Source organism: Aspergillus ibericus (genome assembly GCF_003184845.1).
Source record: "Aspergillus ibericus CBS 121593 unplaced genomic scaffold BO80scaffold_8, whole genome shotgun sequence".
Taxonomy (NCBI): Eukaryota; Fungi; Ascomycota; class Eurotiomycetes; order Eurotiales; family Aspergillaceae; genus Aspergillus; species Aspergillus ibericus.
The window spans coordinates 23,783-37,848 of record NW_020292106.1 but is presented as its reverse complement, the minus strand read 5'-3'; the positions used below and the strand labels follow the sequence as shown (position 1 = coordinate 37,848).

General features: G+C 52.5%; 8 protein-coding genes across 8 annotated transcripts; 4 read left to right on the top strand and 4 right to left on the bottom strand.

The window, feature by feature from the left end:
* Positions 1 to 4: 4 nt before the first annotated feature.
* On the top strand, positions 5 to 3,426 carry BO80DRAFT_400715 (metal cation transporter MSC2). The gene is made up of 4 exons (XM_025717534.1): positions 5 to 780; positions 828 to 1,967; positions 2,016 to 2,234; positions 2,282 to 3,426. Exons 1-4 carry the CDS (start codon positions 347 to 349, stop codon positions 3,147 to 3,149), a joined length of 2,661 nt encoding a protein of 886 aa, XP_025578002.1. The 5' UTR covers positions 5 to 346; the 3' UTR covers positions 3,150 to 3,426.
* A 659-nt stretch (positions 3,427 to 4,085) lies between these two features.
* Positions 4,086 to 5,454, top strand: BO80DRAFT_400713 (fatty acyl-CoA reductase; the record flags this gene model as incomplete). The annotated part of the gene is made up of 1 exon (XM_025717533.1): positions 4,086 to 5,454. One exon carries the CDS (start codon positions 4,086 to 4,088, stop codon positions 5,325 to 5,327), a length of 1,242 nt encoding a protein of 413 aa, XP_025578001.1. The 3' UTR covers positions 5,328 to 5,454.
* A 104-nt stretch (positions 5,455 to 5,558) lies between these two features.
* On the bottom strand, positions 5,559 to 6,914 carry BO80DRAFT_491457 (Zn(II)2Cys6 transcription factor domain-containing protein; the record flags this gene model as incomplete). Its single annotated transcript, XM_025723699.1, has 2 exons — positions 6,783 to 6,914; positions 5,559 to 6,668 (listed from the first exon to the last, which is right to left on the bottom strand). The coding sequence occupies exons 1-2, from the start codon at positions 6,849 to 6,851 to the stop codon at positions 5,559 to 5,561; spliced, it is 1,179 nt and encodes a 392-aa protein (XP_025578000.1). The 5' UTR covers positions 6,852 to 6,914.
* A 777-nt stretch (positions 6,915 to 7,691) lies between these two features.
* On the top strand, positions 7,692 to 9,025 carry BO80DRAFT_267067 (RTA1 domain-containing protein). The gene is made up of 3 exons (XM_025714800.1): positions 7,692 to 8,594; positions 8,674 to 8,748; positions 8,814 to 9,025. Exons 1-3 carry the CDS (start codon positions 7,888 to 7,890, stop codon positions 8,902 to 8,904), a joined length of 873 nt encoding a protein of 290 aa, XP_025577999.1. The 5' UTR covers positions 7,692 to 7,887; the 3' UTR covers positions 8,905 to 9,025.
* A 1-nt stretch (position 9,026) lies between these two features.
* On the bottom strand, positions 9,027 to 10,263 carry BO80DRAFT_267048 (putative ubiquitin conjugating enzyme). The gene is made up of 3 exons (XM_025714798.1): positions 9,988 to 10,263; positions 9,821 to 9,913; positions 9,027 to 9,743 (listed from the first exon to the last, which is right to left on the bottom strand). The coding sequence occupies exons 1-3, from the start codon at positions 10,142 to 10,144 to the stop codon at positions 9,487 to 9,489; spliced, it is 507 nt and encodes a 168-aa protein (XP_025577998.1). The 5' UTR covers positions 10,145 to 10,263; the 3' UTR covers positions 9,027 to 9,486.
* Positions 10,264 to 10,810: 547 nt separating this feature from the next.
* On the bottom strand, positions 10,811 to 11,966 carry BO80DRAFT_349355 (uncharacterized protein; the record flags this gene model as incomplete). Its single annotated transcript, XM_025715498.1, has 2 exons — positions 10,811 to 11,752; positions 11,811 to 11,966. The coding sequence occupies 2 exons, from the start codon at positions 11,964 to 11,966 to the stop codon at positions 10,811 to 10,813; spliced, it is 1,098 nt and encodes a 365-aa protein (XP_025577997.1).
* A 651-nt stretch (positions 11,967 to 12,617) lies between these two features.
* On the bottom strand, positions 12,618 to 13,487 carry BO80DRAFT_422614 (uncharacterized protein). Its single transcript, XM_025718861.1, has one exon. It carries the CDS (start codon positions 13,354 to 13,356, stop codon positions 12,781 to 12,783), a length of 576 nt encoding a protein of 191 aa, XP_025577996.1. The 5' UTR covers positions 13,357 to 13,487; the 3' UTR covers positions 12,618 to 12,780.
* Positions 13,488 to 13,510: 23 nt separating this feature from the next.
* Positions 13,511 to 14,063, top strand: BO80DRAFT_267012 (uncharacterized protein). The gene has a single exon (XM_025714797.1). The coding sequence runs from the start codon at positions 13,664 to 13,666 to the stop codon at positions 13,961 to 13,963; it is 300 nt and encodes a 99-aa protein (XP_025577995.1). The 5' UTR covers positions 13,511 to 13,663; the 3' UTR covers positions 13,964 to 14,063.
* Positions 14,064 to 14,066: the final 3 nt, after the last annotated feature.

Below are 14,066 nucleotides of genomic sequence, written 5' to 3'. Positions count from 1 at the left end.
GTGTTGGAGCGGTCCATTGGGATCGAGGCCGGGCGATCCTCAGCCAGCGGCGCGAACGATCACGTGGCCGGGGTTATCGCGAGGGAAGCCGATCCATCAATGGCGGGCGCATCGCTGGGGGCCGTCATCACTTGTCGCCACAAGCGCCCGCGAGCTCCCTCCCTGTTTCCCAGTTGCTCCTCCTCCCTCCCTGGCGCTATGCTGCCTCGTCCCTGTCAATCCCCCGGCCGTCAATCTGCTCTGAGCTGCTAAAGCTCCACTTGTTTCAACCTCCCCCGCCTCGGCGTCGTCTCGCTTCTTCCTCTCTCCGTCGCCGGTCACCTACCGCCACGAACCACTGGGGATCATGTCGACTGGGGCTCCCATGTCCATGGTGGATACGATTCCTCAGGTACATGGTCTCGGGCATAGTCGTGGTCATGGTCACTCTCGCTCATCTCGCTGGTCACAAGGGCCTATCTCCTTCTCAGCGTCATCCTTAGATGCTGCCTCGGCGCAACCACAGCCCCCACAGCCTCTACCGACTTCACCCCCTACCAATGGCCATCCGGTCAACCCAACGTGGCACGAACACCATCATTCCCATTCACACTCACACTCACACTCACATTCCCACTCACACTCGCACTCACATTCGCACTCATCATCCCATAATGTATGGGAGCAACATACCCACCATGGGAGTCTTGACTCGATCAATCACAGCAAGAGTGAAAGCGTGACGGGGATCATTGGAGCTCAGTCACTCAGCAATTCAATTGAGCTCCAATCCAGCACAATGTAAGGCTTCAAGTGAACCAGCCAGACTTATTCCTAATATTGCTTAGTCAAGACGTTTCCTCTGGCCTCCTCCTAGCCTTACCGTGGATCGCCTTATCCTGGTATCATCAACAACATGCGCATTGGCAGACGGCTCCATCGGTAACAGATGATACCAATGCGTCTAGTGCAGATAGCGGAGGGCTCGAGCAGGTCGCTAGCAAGACCTTCATGTTGACTGCGGTTACGTTGATACTATATGGATGTGGACAGCTGGTTCGAGGGAGCGGCTCAGGAGTTACACTACCCAAATTGGGCTCCAGCGCGGCAAGTGCTGTCTGTCTGCATGCAGCCTCTATTGCATTGCCGATATACGCGGCATTGAAAGTGGGGGGATTTCTTATCGCATGCGCCTTGCTGCTTACGGTAGCGTCTGGAATGCCGACCATTGTTCAAGGCTATGGCCTCCACAGTAGTGCGCAGTCCCGCTTGAGCCAGAAGAAAGTCACGGCTGCACTTCTCGCCACCATTGTTTTTCTAAGCCTTTGGGGCATGAATTCGACGCGAGACCCTCATCCATTCTTAGGTTACGTCTCCCTGCTCGTTTCTGTCTTCGTTATCCGGCCTCCCTTTTCAGGTGCTCACTCGAAGTCTGTTGATCTGGATGTTTCGACATCCAATGGTGCAGTCTCTCAAAAACTCTCAAAGCAGGGATATGGCAAAGTTTCGGCTAGTGATCCAGTTCTGGCTATCCTTTCTGGAATCGTTCTGGCACTTCTTACAGTCGTTGTTTCTGGCAATGCGTCTTTTGGAGCTTCAGACGTGATGTACCAGCTGGCAGCTGCTGGAACATTTGCAACCTGTCTGATATTCCTTGCTCCCTTTCATCTACGCTCACCCCACAAGATTGGCCTGGCCGTTGGAACCGCAGTTGCTGCACTGCTTTGCTCTCCACCACTACAAGACAAGATTCACCTCGCTTATGTGTCACGAGCCATTGCGACTGCGGCCTCGTTCCTTGCCGCGAGATTCGATGATAGGCAATTGCGCCTTTCACCGTCCCATACCCATCACCATCACCACCACGCGCACTCTGGAAGTGATGCTTCGGCAGTAACGAAGCTCATCCTCCGCTACAGCGAGCCATATCCCCTTTTGTACAGTATCCTCAAGGAAAGCGACTCGCGCCGCATCTTCTACTTTATGAGGTATCTCTTACATCACCAATCCTGTTGAGCTGTCACTGACTCAGCCAGTCTTAATTTCGCCTTTATGCTTGTGCAGCTGTCATATGGTTTCTTGACGGGATCTCTGGGTCTCCTTAGTGACAGTATTCATATGTTCTTCGACTGCCTTGCGCTCGTGGTTGGTCTCAGTGCTGCTGTCATGAGTAAATGGCCACCGAGCTCCAGGTTTCCCTACGGATATGGAAAAGTTGACACTCTCTCCGGGTTTGCCAACGGCATCTTCCTTATGTAGGCTTTCCTGACGAGCGTCTCGAAACTTGACTAACAATACCTAGGATCATAAGCATTGAGATCATCTACGAAGCGGTTGAGCGACTCTCCTCTGGCAGTCAGATGCACCGCCTCGGCGAATTGCTGGCTGTCAGTGTTGCTGGTCTCCTCGTCAACCTTGTCGGCATTATGGCTTTCGACCATGGGCACGCACACGGACACGATCACAGTCACGGGCACTCGCACGGGAACGAGAACATGCACGGTATTTTTCTACACATTCTCGCCGACACGCTTGGCTCTGTGGCTGTTGTGATCTCGACCATCCTCGTGCACTACTCTGGCTGGCCAGGGTTTGATCCCATCGCGTCCTGTCTGATTGCCATCTTGATCTTTGCCTCGGCAATTCCACTTGTCAGCAGCACCGCCAAGACTTTGTTGCTCGCGCTGCCAGCTGACATCGAATACAATGTCCGTGAAACCCTCGCTGGCGTCAGTACCTTACGGGGCGTTGTCGGGTACACCGTCCCGAAGTTCTGGCTGGACGATACGGGGAAGGATTCCGGCCACCACCATGGCCATGACCATGGCTGCAGTCACGGTCACGATCATAGCCACAGCCACAGTCACAACCATAGCCACGACCACGATCACGATCACAGTCACAATCACGATCATGACCACGGCCATAACCACGCTCATACACACAGTCACGACCATCACCACAGCCACGATGATCACGACCACCATGACACGCACACCCCCAATGTCCTCGGCGTAATCCACGTTATCGCCTCCCGCAGTTCCGATCTCGAAGACGTCCGCCAACGCACCGTGGACTTCCTCCGTGAAAAAGGCATGGAAATTCTCGTCCAAGTCGAGCGCGAAGGAGACGGTCGTTGCTGGTGCGGCGGCGGAAATAAGAACCCATAATCTCGTCATCTACCTTTCTCTACAAGAACACACACAAACTTTGGTTAAGTCGGTAGATAGATCAGACCGTCCAGCTACCGGGGTCTTTTTCTCTTTCTATTCCTTTCACCCTAGCTCATTCCTCGTGCACCGTTCTGGTCTATGCTTTTATTGACAACCTAGGGGGCACTTGCGGGATTCGAACTCCTTCTCTATACATATGTCTAAGTAGGCTGTTTCCTGGGATGGTTATGGTTATGTATATGTAGGGAAAGCAAACAAGCAATGCAAATACTACAACCGATGTTCGTTCCTTCCAAGCTTAGTCTGTGTGAACGTAATTCTTTATTACCTCGGTAGATGGATCTGAGCCCTTGTAAGGGGATTCATATCCCCACAACTTAGTTAATGTAACCTTTCTCTCAATCATACGATGTGCAAGTCACTCACTCATCGGCAAATTCTAACTGTGGAGTGGGCGTTACACTTGTGTCTCTTCACATGATTAGAGTCCCACAGGACGATTGAGTACAGTCCCAGCTCGACGATGAATCATATGAGCAAAGAGCATCAGGGATGAATATAGAAGGGATCGTGCCGGCAGATGTATTTCTTAATGTAGGTGATGTATAGTGAAAGAAGAGGTGCGCGATATTAGGGTTTAAGGGGCAGGCATCTAAGTTCCTGATCTGCAGAAATGGATATGGGGTTCTGTGGACGGCCTAATAATCAGCCGAGGAACGATCCCAGTGGGTCGTACAGGGTCGCATCCTCGCTTCAAGACGGTAGTGCAGTGTGCCATTGTCGGTTTCGGTCAAGTGTAACATGTGACGAGGACGGGGCGTATATAGGTAACCGTCGGGTGGTTTATGGCGAGAATGGCATGTTGTCATCACGAGGTATCCGCGAGCAAATCATCGCCTCGAAGGCCCGGATTGTGATATATAGGTCGTCTCGATGCCAGGTCAGGGTCCCGCCCCGTATGAAGAGGAGATCAAGAGGAACGGGTATGCGACGTCTTATGAGAGGCAGACGGTCTTTCTGACGGGCGCTACGGGTTCGTTGGGAGGATGTATCCTGTATAAGCTGGCCACGCAGCTTCCGACGCGGAAGATCTTTGTTTTGGTCCGTGGATCATCGGACCTGGCGGTGCAAAAATGGAAGAAGACCATGCCGGATCAGACGCAGGCCATTGTTAATACGAAGAAGATACATTTCGTCATTGGGGATATCCGGAAGCCGGACTTTGGGATCGAGACTAAAGTGTTGGAGCAGTTACGTGAACAGGTCACGCTGGTCATTCATGCTGCTGCGAGGATCAAGCTGGATGCGAACATATCGGAAGCGCTTGAGAATAACTGTCTGCCAGCGTTGGAGCTCGCTAGGATCGCTTCACGGTTCCGTCGACTCAGGCTGTTCATTCAGATCTCCACTGCCTATGTGAACAGTTTTCTGCCGGATGGCTATGTTGCGGAGCGACTGTACTCCATTTCGGACGAAGACCCGGAGGAGGAATTGGCATCCATCCAAGCCACTGGATATTCACCTCACACCGATCGTTTCTCTTCATCTTACACTCAGGCAAAACATCTCATGGAGCGTCTGACCTTCAAGCGATATCCGACGTTGCCAGTGTTATTTGTCCGACCCACCATCTTTGGCCCGGCCGTCAGAGATCCCTACCCGCTGTATGGACCCGAAGACTCAACGCCCTTGAGCAAGTTCTCTACTTTATATTTCCAAGACCAAGGAGGTACGCAGATCTGGCACGCTGCTGAGGGTTATAACAGTGGTGCAAATATATTGGATGAGATTCCCGTTGATTTTGTCGCCAATGCATGTCTTTTGCATGCAGCGGCAGGAACGCGTGGGATAGTTCAAGTTGGATCTCAACTATATGTGCGGGTTACTTTCGACGAGGTCCTGGCAATATGCAAGGCAAATGCCCCAGAAGAGCTTCGGAACGAGTTACCAACGATCATTTTTGTGCAAGATCGGAACACCCCTCAGCATATCCTGGCAGAGCTAGTCAAGGTGGGCACACGCAACTGGTTATTTGACTGCGGGCGATCATATTGGCTGAAGCAAGTCGGGGGTCCTTTGAGCTTGGCTGTATGTCAACATGACTCGGATAGGCTTGCCTCAGCACGGACCAAGGTGGCTTATGAGAAGGTGCTGAGAAGAATGGGGAAGCTTTAGGAACTGTGGATATCTTCGGATCGTCGTTTGCATTGGTGGTATTTGAGCCGATCACATGTCCGTGGTTCGTTCAATTTGTGATGATAGAGCCGAATGCATATATACGCTGACAGTGCTCAATATGATGAAAGACGTTGCAAGCCTTCTTGTCTTGGAGTCGTGCAAAGGTTCTGATGCAGTAGATATATATCAGATGGAGTAAGGCGCCGGAAGACATCTCGCCCATGTCTTTCAAAGACCTAATTTTCGTTTTGGCCACTGCAAAGCGCCTTCCCATCGCACATCGCAGGGACGAAGAGCGTTCTGTAGCTCCGATACCAAGGCTCTCCCGGAATTATTCGCCCACCACACCTTTCCGTCAAGCTCATGTAGCAGAGCGCCCCAGTGCAAAAGGACTAGTAGGGCGAGGGGTTGTCGGCATCTGAGAGCCTGGACGAATTCTTTATCAACAGTCGCTACCCAAGCAAGGATGGAAGCAACGTCTCTGTTATGGTTGTATCTGCAGAAACAGCGACGAAGAAGGGCTATCGCATTTTTAATGATGCTGTGTTGCTCTGCGTTGGCACCAGCCAACATGTCATTGTTCAGGGCGGTTAGTCGGTCCAGGGCAGCCTCCGTTTCACTGTCTAATATGGACAGTGGGGTTTCCCAAAAGCCCCGTCGGGAAGTGAACAGCTTGTCTTGAAGCCATGGACGGCTAATGCTGAATATGTTAGTAGTTCCATGCAGCAGTTCAAAGACAACTATGATGTTCTCGGTCATACTCTGGGTTTCCTCTCGGACGGCAGCCAGTTGTGGCAGTGCTATGCCAATAACCGTTGTGATGACCGAGTGAGCAAAGACAGCATCGCAGTTGGCTGGAGTCAGGTTATCAATCGCCTGACGGAAAGGTGCAAATGCCAGATCATGGTACTCTAAAGCCGTATCTATATACGACAACGCTGCCGGAGGGTCAAGCTCCGACGCGATGTGCAGAGATGCAACTGCTAGTATCCCGCTCATGAGAAAGCTGTACTCCAGAGCCTTGCGTGGAATAACGGACTGCCACACTTGATGGTCCGTAGGTTCGTTGCAAAGGCTCTGATAGGTTTCCGTGGAAAACTTGTGCATCAGCTCGAGCTCTCGCAGACTAGCAAAGTTTAACGGAGATGCACCATGGCGGGAAAGAGGTTGACTAGTATGAGTTGGTGGTTCTGAGGGTGCGGCTTTGCGGAGAGACTGGACGGGGACAGGAGTCGATGCTGATAGACTGGCCTCCTTGCGTGCCCCCGGGATATTGAAGTAGGTGCATTTCAATTCGCGACTCATGCAATTCGAGCATGGTGGGCCTTGTTCATCGCACTAGAACTGTCAGAAGAACGCTAGAGCAGCACCGACATTAGATGAGCACCGTTGTGACTCCAGGGTAGATGATCCTCTGATGTACTTCAGAGAAGCGAGGGACGTGATGCGTACCTTGACGCGTCTCTTCTTACACTGGTCACAGCCATTGCGTGACTTAGTGTGGGTCCTTCTGGGCGCCATCTCCCATCAATTTAGACCTAAGTCTATGTTTTGTGAGCTCAGCTGCGTCTGTTAAGATAGCGCATCGTGAATGCTCATTTGACGACGTGATCTGGGTCAATGCAAGGTTGCATCCGGATGGCCTGGATGGAGATGCCGGCGGTGCCCCACGTGCCCACGTGGGCTGACTAATTTCCCGAGTCACGTGATGTACATTTCCATGGCGTTGACCACCTCAGACGGTCCCTCTTTTTCTGACTGTAGTCCAAGGCGAGTGCGGATTGAGCATCGGCATCCCGAGCACCATTGCAATCAACACCGTTGTCCAGGTTCGCTGTTCTGCTCTTCCAGCCGACGCCAAAGGGGCGCAATGACACTGGTGGAGACGTGAGTACCCACAGCGGCCACTATGAGGTCGGTTAAATTGCATCCTTACCATCCTGTCCAGGCACGGCGATATGTATCATCTCCAACACCAGGCTCAGCAACCCTGACAAGATGACGCAAACAGTTCCCGCAGGGTTTGACCCTGTCAGCAACTATATAAAGCCAAGAAAGAAGAACACAGAACACGGACCCTCGACCACAGCAGCGCGCGCACATTGACGGAGAAACGCACCCGGCGATAACGCCTTACAACGGCTACGACCGACAGTGGGGCGGTGCGAGAGCGAGAACGAGAACGAGAACGAACACGATCCAATCAGCAATCCCCCTGCAAGGATTTTATACAGGCCTCGCTCCACCGGATATGGCCGTCATCAAGGCGCGGCAAATCGGGGTAAAGAACGGTTGACTTTAGTTTTCTTAGTTGGTCTTATATTAATAGGTCTGATCCCCGTCAGCCAGATCGAGATGAACACCCTATCAGTGTCAGGGCCGACGTCGAGGCTCGCTCTCTTTGTTCTTCTCCTCTCCTTTCCTTGCATATATTGCATATAGATCAGACTCTTAGCGATTTGCCGTCTTCTTCGCATCTGTCATTCTTTTCACCACCTCTCCTTTAAAACTCCCTCCTTTCCACCTTCTACCCACCCATCCCACTCCAACCGCCACCATGAGCACACTAACCTGCACACACGTCACGCCCGAATGCCCCGTGACTGCAACAACCTACGGCTACTACCCCAATCTAGGCGGCAACATCTTCTTCACCGTCTTCTTCGGCATCTGCGGCACCTTCCAACTCGGCCTAGGAATCTACTTCCGCTGCTGGACCATGATGACCGCCATGGTGATCGGCGCATTCATGGAACTAGCCGGCTACATCGGCCGCATCCTCATGAACCACAACCCCTGGGACCAAGGCGCCTTCAAGCTCCAAATCGTCTGTCTCGTGCTCGCCCCCACCTTCATCGCCGCCGGCATCTACCTCACCCTCAAACACGTCATCCTCTCCCTGGGCCCGCAATACTCCCGTCTCAAACCCCAGCTCTTCACCTGGATCTTCATCAGCTGCGACGTCGGATCCCTCATCCTCCAGGCCGCGGGTGGTGGTGTCGCTGCTGCCGCGGGGAGCGCTAATCAAAATCTCTTGAAAATCGGCGATGATATCATGGTCGCGGGTATTGCGTTCCAGGTTGGTACGATGTCGGTGTGTGGGTTGCTGGCGCTGGATTTCTTTATCAGGGTGGTCAGGCAGGGTCCGGGCCTGTCCGGGGAGAAATTCGATAACGGGGTTCAGCCCGGGGGAAAGAATATTCGGGTGGTGATTATTGCGGGTATCGTGGCTTATTTTACCGTCTTGATTCGGTGTATTTATCGGTGAGTTGCCCTCTTCCTTCTTCTATTCTACTTGTGGGGTTTACATGGTGGGTGTGTCAATGCTAACGACGATGTGCAGTATCCCTGAAATGGCGGGCGGCTGGGGAAACCCGCTCATGCAAAAGGAGAACGAGTTTTTGGTTTTGGATGGAATGTGAGTTTTCTTTGTTGTTCCTCATTCCGGTTGCGGTTGGATGAAACTGACAGGGATATCTATAGGATGATGGCGCTGGCCGTGAGCTTGCTTACCATATTCTACCCGGGACTGTTCCTCCCCTCTATTCGGAAGGGGATCAAGAATAAGGCCTGATGTATATATCTCACCTGTCATACAAATATTATAGATACCCATCGTTGGAGTTGGCGTCGGCATCCAATGGCATTATGATCAGTTGATAGAGTTTAGTCGCAGTTCCCTGTTCATACGTATCTACAGACTACAGCAATACCATCGTTTTCATTCATAGCCACGACCGGAACGAAATCCGCCACAGCAATCCAACGGGATATATAACCAAGCGAAATGATGTACGACCAGAACAAACGCATGCAAGTAGTAGGATGAGCAGAGGAAGATCGAAAGAATAGAAATTAGGCTCAACTCCGTCCTAAACCAGCAGAACGGGAACAAACTCCGCGGCATAAATAACAATAAGAAGATAGAGATAGCAATGAAATCGAAATGCTCTCATCCATAGACATCAAGCGCATCCGCCAATTTCCCGTCCCGATAGATCAAGCATTCAGTCTATCATGCAACCGGCCAAGCATCACAACAACGATATGAGCTGAAAGGGAGGAAAGGATTGAGTGATAATTGCCGAGATAGCGAGCGACCTATTCACCACCACCACCACCATCATAGCCGTCACGAACAAAAGTGAAAGGAGGTTTACTCCTCCCCCAAGCTATCCCGGACGCACTTGCGCACCCGCTTCTTGAACTCCTTGGGATCCTCTCTCCATAACCGCGCGGCCTCAACGTTGGCAGGACTTTCATCGTTCGGACTCGACAGCATAGAAATCACGGAGAGGAGAATCGTTTCGGGCGTTTGCACGGGGGACCAGCGCTCGGCAGCGGATTCGTAGCCGTATTTGTCTTCCTCCGGGGGATGGAGGATGGAAATGCAGACGTCGCCGTTGGGGTAGACTAGAACATATCACGAGACAGACAATCAGTATTGTGCACTTATTTTGATTGCTAATACGGTCCGGAGGGGGACGTACTGTTGGGGTGGAACAAAGGCGTCTCGAACTTCATCTTCGGAGGCATATGTGGGTAGTCGGTGGGAAAGGTGAGACGGGCGCGAAAGAAACCACCTATGATGATTCCAAGGAAGGATGTTAGACCGCTGCTCCGAAAGGGGAAGATCTGATGGTCGGACGCGACTCACCACCATAGAGCTTGACATCATCGGAGATCATAAGCATAACCTCCCATTCGAAGACATTATTATCGACCAACCCGCAGCTAATTCCAGGGATGTCCTTATCCGACTGCATTTGCTGCAGTTGGCGGGAGAGCATGCGGCCGGCTGGTGTGGTAGCCATGATTGAAAGAGGAGGCGGAGAGGGGTAAAGGAGGGGAGAAGAGGGGTGTGAGTTGAACAGTTGAGGTTGAGAGGACGAAAGGGACAAGGCTGTATGGTGTGGAGAGACGGCCCTCGATATGGAGGAGGTCAGACAGAAGAGGAGAAGGAAGGGGATGAGGAGAAGAAGAGGAGGGAAAACCCCGAGGCGTAGCTAGGATCAGGTAGGTAGACCGAGGGTCACGAAGAGACTGTCAGTTGATGGAAAGAATCGCTCGGGCCAGGGCGGTGAGCGAGTGGGGGGCCGGGGCTGCGATAACGACGTTACGAGTACCTGGCGGGATAGGGGCCCTCGAAGTAACCCTCTATGCATGCAGGCCCAGGGCATTCCCTGGAGGGGATAATCCCGACTTCTACCTTGCCCCATGTGTCACGCACAACACCCGACGTTAAGCACTAATTTATCATCGGAAAAGCTGGGGTTTCGGGTCTGTTGCAGACTGCAGCATGTTCAGATCGGAGCGCATACGGCAGGGACAGATCAGGTTACAGGGAACCGCCTAGGGCAGACGTATATATTGTAATAGCGCTTATATTCAACGAGTAGGGAGTATGTATAGAGTCATACAAAGAGCAGAGTCGTAGCTGGTCAGATCTTAGACCTGTACACATCAAAGTCTTGACTAGATTAGGCGTTGTTTCCAGTGAAACCATAGGTCACGGCTCCCGCCCAAACCTGGACAATCAGCAGTGTACCGAAGAGCGCAACCACGGCAACCTCAATGGCGAAGCCCTTGGCAATGGCCTTGACAAAGCGCGTCAGAGCGGGTCGATCAAAGGTCTTCCAGGCATCCATGATGCTCAGTTTTCCGCTGCCTCCCACGATAGCAGGGGAGACCTTGCCGCCAAAGGAACGGTCGAAAGGCACGATGGACTCGTGCTCCTCGGGAAGCATGGACGCAGCCACGCGGATGAAGATAGCGCGGGCTGGGATGGAGACCACAAAAGAAAGAAGAGCAGGCAGGGCGACCAGCGTAGCAGCGCTCGCAATAGTCTTAGCCGGGGCATCACCGTCAGTGGGGTTCTCAGCACCCTTGAAGCCACCGCAAGCACTAATTAAAGCGAGAGGGATATAGTAGGCGGCAGCGGTGACGGTATGTTCGAAAGCAACGACCGGAGCAATCTTCTTCCAGGCGTCAAAGCCGGGGATCCGCTGGTAGAAGCGCTTGGGAGAGGGCTCGGAAATGACGATGTGAACCCACGCCAACTGGAGGTTGGCCAAGAGGACGCTGGTGATCATGCTGACGAAGAACTGAGAGAGGAAGGCGTCGATGGAGAAAGGCATGATCGAGAGCACCATCACTTGCGCGATACCATAAGTGGTGAGCATGCTCAGACCACGGAACCGGGACAAGAAGCCGGCACGATTCCGCAGGTGCTGAATGGTGGTGCGCAGTTTGCTGGTGATGGGTTGCGGACGGGGAGCTTCAATCTCCGGGTCGACGTCAGGCTCGCTCGCATCGACCGGCTTGTTAGCATCGTGGTTGGTATCGATACGGACGTAGATATCGGGGTTTGAGTCTTCAATAGCGGCGAGGGTCGGGATCAGCATTCCGTATGTGTATTCCACCTATACAACATGTCAGTGTGCCCATCAACATTCATCCAAGATACAGGTTGCAGCTTACCGAAAAGCCAATTGCGATAAAGGCCAGGACCGTGAAGACGAACAGGGCGGATAGCCATCCCGCAAAATGGATGGTGGGTTGGTTCGGAGCAGGCTGCTGAGAGCTTATGTCTGAGACAGCCTCCACACCCCGACGGACGAGGGAAGAGATGGCCATATTGCAGCAAACTCGTATGTCGATCAGATAGGACGAGTGAAGTTGATGAGTATGATAGAAAACTGGGCGGCTAGGCGGGATTGATGATGACGATGGTGAAGGAGAAAAGCAACGACGACGGAGTAATAAATGGGGAGAAGCCTAGCCGGGAAATCAGGCGGCAACGGAAATCGCAGGCAGTAACTGACTAGCCGGACTGCGGCTGAGTGGGCGTCCGCGTCACTTGCCGCCAATCAGGAGGCCTGCCGCTGTTGGTATACGAGTCGGGCTTTTGCTCGGACGGCTTGGCCGACGCTTCCGTCGCCCGACCCCGACGGCCGTTCATCCCAATGGACCCTGGCCTTATCACGAACCGGTGATAGCGCGACTCCAATTAGCCCAATAAGAGGGGGTCCTGGAAATTGTCTGCAGAAAAGGGGCTCGTTGTCTTAAGACTCGAAGACATCGGAATAGGTATAGGTACTTCACTCAATAGGATTCTTCTCCCCCACCAAACAATTGCCAGTTTCAGCCACAATGTTTCAATTACTTTTAGCTGGCTCTAGCTGGCCAGACCTCATTAGCCATGGCGCTGATCTACGGAATGGTGGAATATTTATAGAAGCGCGATTCCCTAGTCAGCCCTAGGGGTTCGATAATTACTATACAATGCATCTTATACAGCACTGGAGGACAGCGTGCTATCTAGGTAGGGGTCAGGAGCCACTCCAACCATCGGACTGTCCTCCTCGTACCAATCCATAATCAACTGATGATTCCGTCTAAATTATCCATTTAGCCAACTCACTAGCAGGGCCTAACTTACCAATCCGAGCTACACTCTAACCCCCGTAACCCACCCCACCGCCGCCTTTACAATGCTCTCCACCACATCCATCTCCCCGTCATCCCTTGGAGCATAAACAAATATCCATCCCGGCGGCACTCCCCCCACCGGGGGAAACCTCATCCCCCAACCTCCCTCAATTACATTCTTGGCATCCCGCTCACTCAACCAGACATGCAAGCTATTCTCCGCGGGATGCACATGCGCGATCTCCCGGGCCAGGCCCACCGTCTCCTTGACCACCGAATTCGGCGTTTTCAGATCCTCGCGCGCATACAAGCCATCCGCCGTCTTGCCTTCTGTATGACTGGGCTTGAGCTCAAAGAGGCCCGGATGCGCTGAGGCTAGATCGGGAATGAGGGAGTGGAGACGGGATCGCGTGGCCGGGGAAATGGGCTCAGGGTATTGGCGTTGGGGAAGGATACGCGGGATGATGTGTGGGCGGGGATTCCGGCGCTGAGGGAGGGGAGCAGATGGAAGGTAGGAAGGGCCGGTTTGTTGGAGAGACGATGCGTCGAGGAGGTTGTTGGTTGAGAAGAAGTGTTTGAGGCGAAGTTTGGTCATGCGGATATAGCCTCTGTTGCTCGTTGGTCGCTATAATCAAGTACACAGGACGCGTCTGAGGCAGTCAAACTTACAACCAGGTGGGTGGGGTTCCGCCCGTCCCAAAGGCGATCCATTCGTGGAAATCATGGACTGTCCTGGTCGATTGGATGTCCAGTGAGCCATGGTACTATACCAAGGGGGGGAGACAGACTTACCAGACAATCCCACACACAGCTGTTGCACATAGCCCCGTAACTACGGGGTTCGACGTCAAAGTCGTGATAACCTGATTGTGGAAGATGGTCGACATCTTTTCCAATATAAAATGACGCGTCGATCAGCCAAGTCGAGCTTAAGAATACACCAAAGTCTCCAATTGAACCTAGAACGCCATGATCATAACAAAGAATGCAATGATCTTATACTCTGGTATGGATCGGGGCTCGGGCTCGGACTTGACAGTTGGCTGCATAAACCGAAGATGCAAGGGTATGATGACATGGTGTGGGATGACGTTGTGTATGCAGGGATCGTCGGATGTGTTGGAATACCGATCACTTCCACCTTTTACTTGGGAGCTCATTTGACAACTAGTATATATTTTGGCCTGGTGCAGGCGGACTAGTACTGGCCGCTACCGACAGTTTCATTGATATTCATGACATATGGCTGAACTGAACTGTTAGTTGAAGTTCAATTGCCAATCTTGTTACCTATAATGAAGTCGG

Coding starts and splice junctions, on each gene's coding strand:
- BO80DRAFT_267012 (XM_025714797.1), top strand. CDS start 13,664: ATGACGCGTCGATCAGCCAAGTCGAGCTTAAGAATACACCAAAGTCTC.
- BO80DRAFT_267067 (XM_025714800.1), top strand. CDS start 7,888: ATGAGCACACTAACCTGCACACACGTCACGCCCGAATGCCCCGTGACT. Junction 8,595..8,673: donor TTGATTCGGTGTATTTATCG/GTGAGTTGCCCT, acceptor GACGATGTGCAG/TATCCCTGAAATGGCGGGCG. Junction 8,749..8,813: donor TTTTTGGTTTTGGATGGAAT/GTGAGTTTTCTT, acceptor GGATATCTATAG/GATGATGGCGCTGGCCGTGA.
- BO80DRAFT_400715 (XM_025717534.1), top strand. CDS start 347: ATGTCGACTGGGGCTCCCATGTCCATGGTGGATACGATTCCTCAGGTA. Junction 781..827: donor GAGCTCCAATCCAGCACAAT/GTAAGGCTTCAA, acceptor AATATTGCTTAG/TCAAGACGTTTCCTCTGGCC. Junction 2,235..2,281: donor GCCAACGGCATCTTCCTTAT/GTAGGCTTTCCT, acceptor AACAATACCTAG/GATCATAAGCATTGAGATCA.
- BO80DRAFT_267048 (XM_025714798.1), bottom strand. CDS start 10,144: ATGGCTACCACACCAGCCGGCCGCATGCTCTCCCGCCAACTGCAGCAA. Junction 9,914..9,987: donor TGATGTCAAGCTCTATGGTG/GTGAGTCGCGTC, acceptor GAATCATCATAG/GTGGTTTCTTTCGCGCCCGT. Junction 9,744..9,820: donor GCCTTTGTTCCACCCCAACA/GTACGTCCCCCT, acceptor GATATGTTCTAG/TCTACCCCAACGGCGACGTC.
- BO80DRAFT_422614 (XM_025718861.1), bottom strand. CDS start 13,356: ATGACCAAACTTCGCCTCAAACACTTCTTCTCAACCAACAACCTCCTC.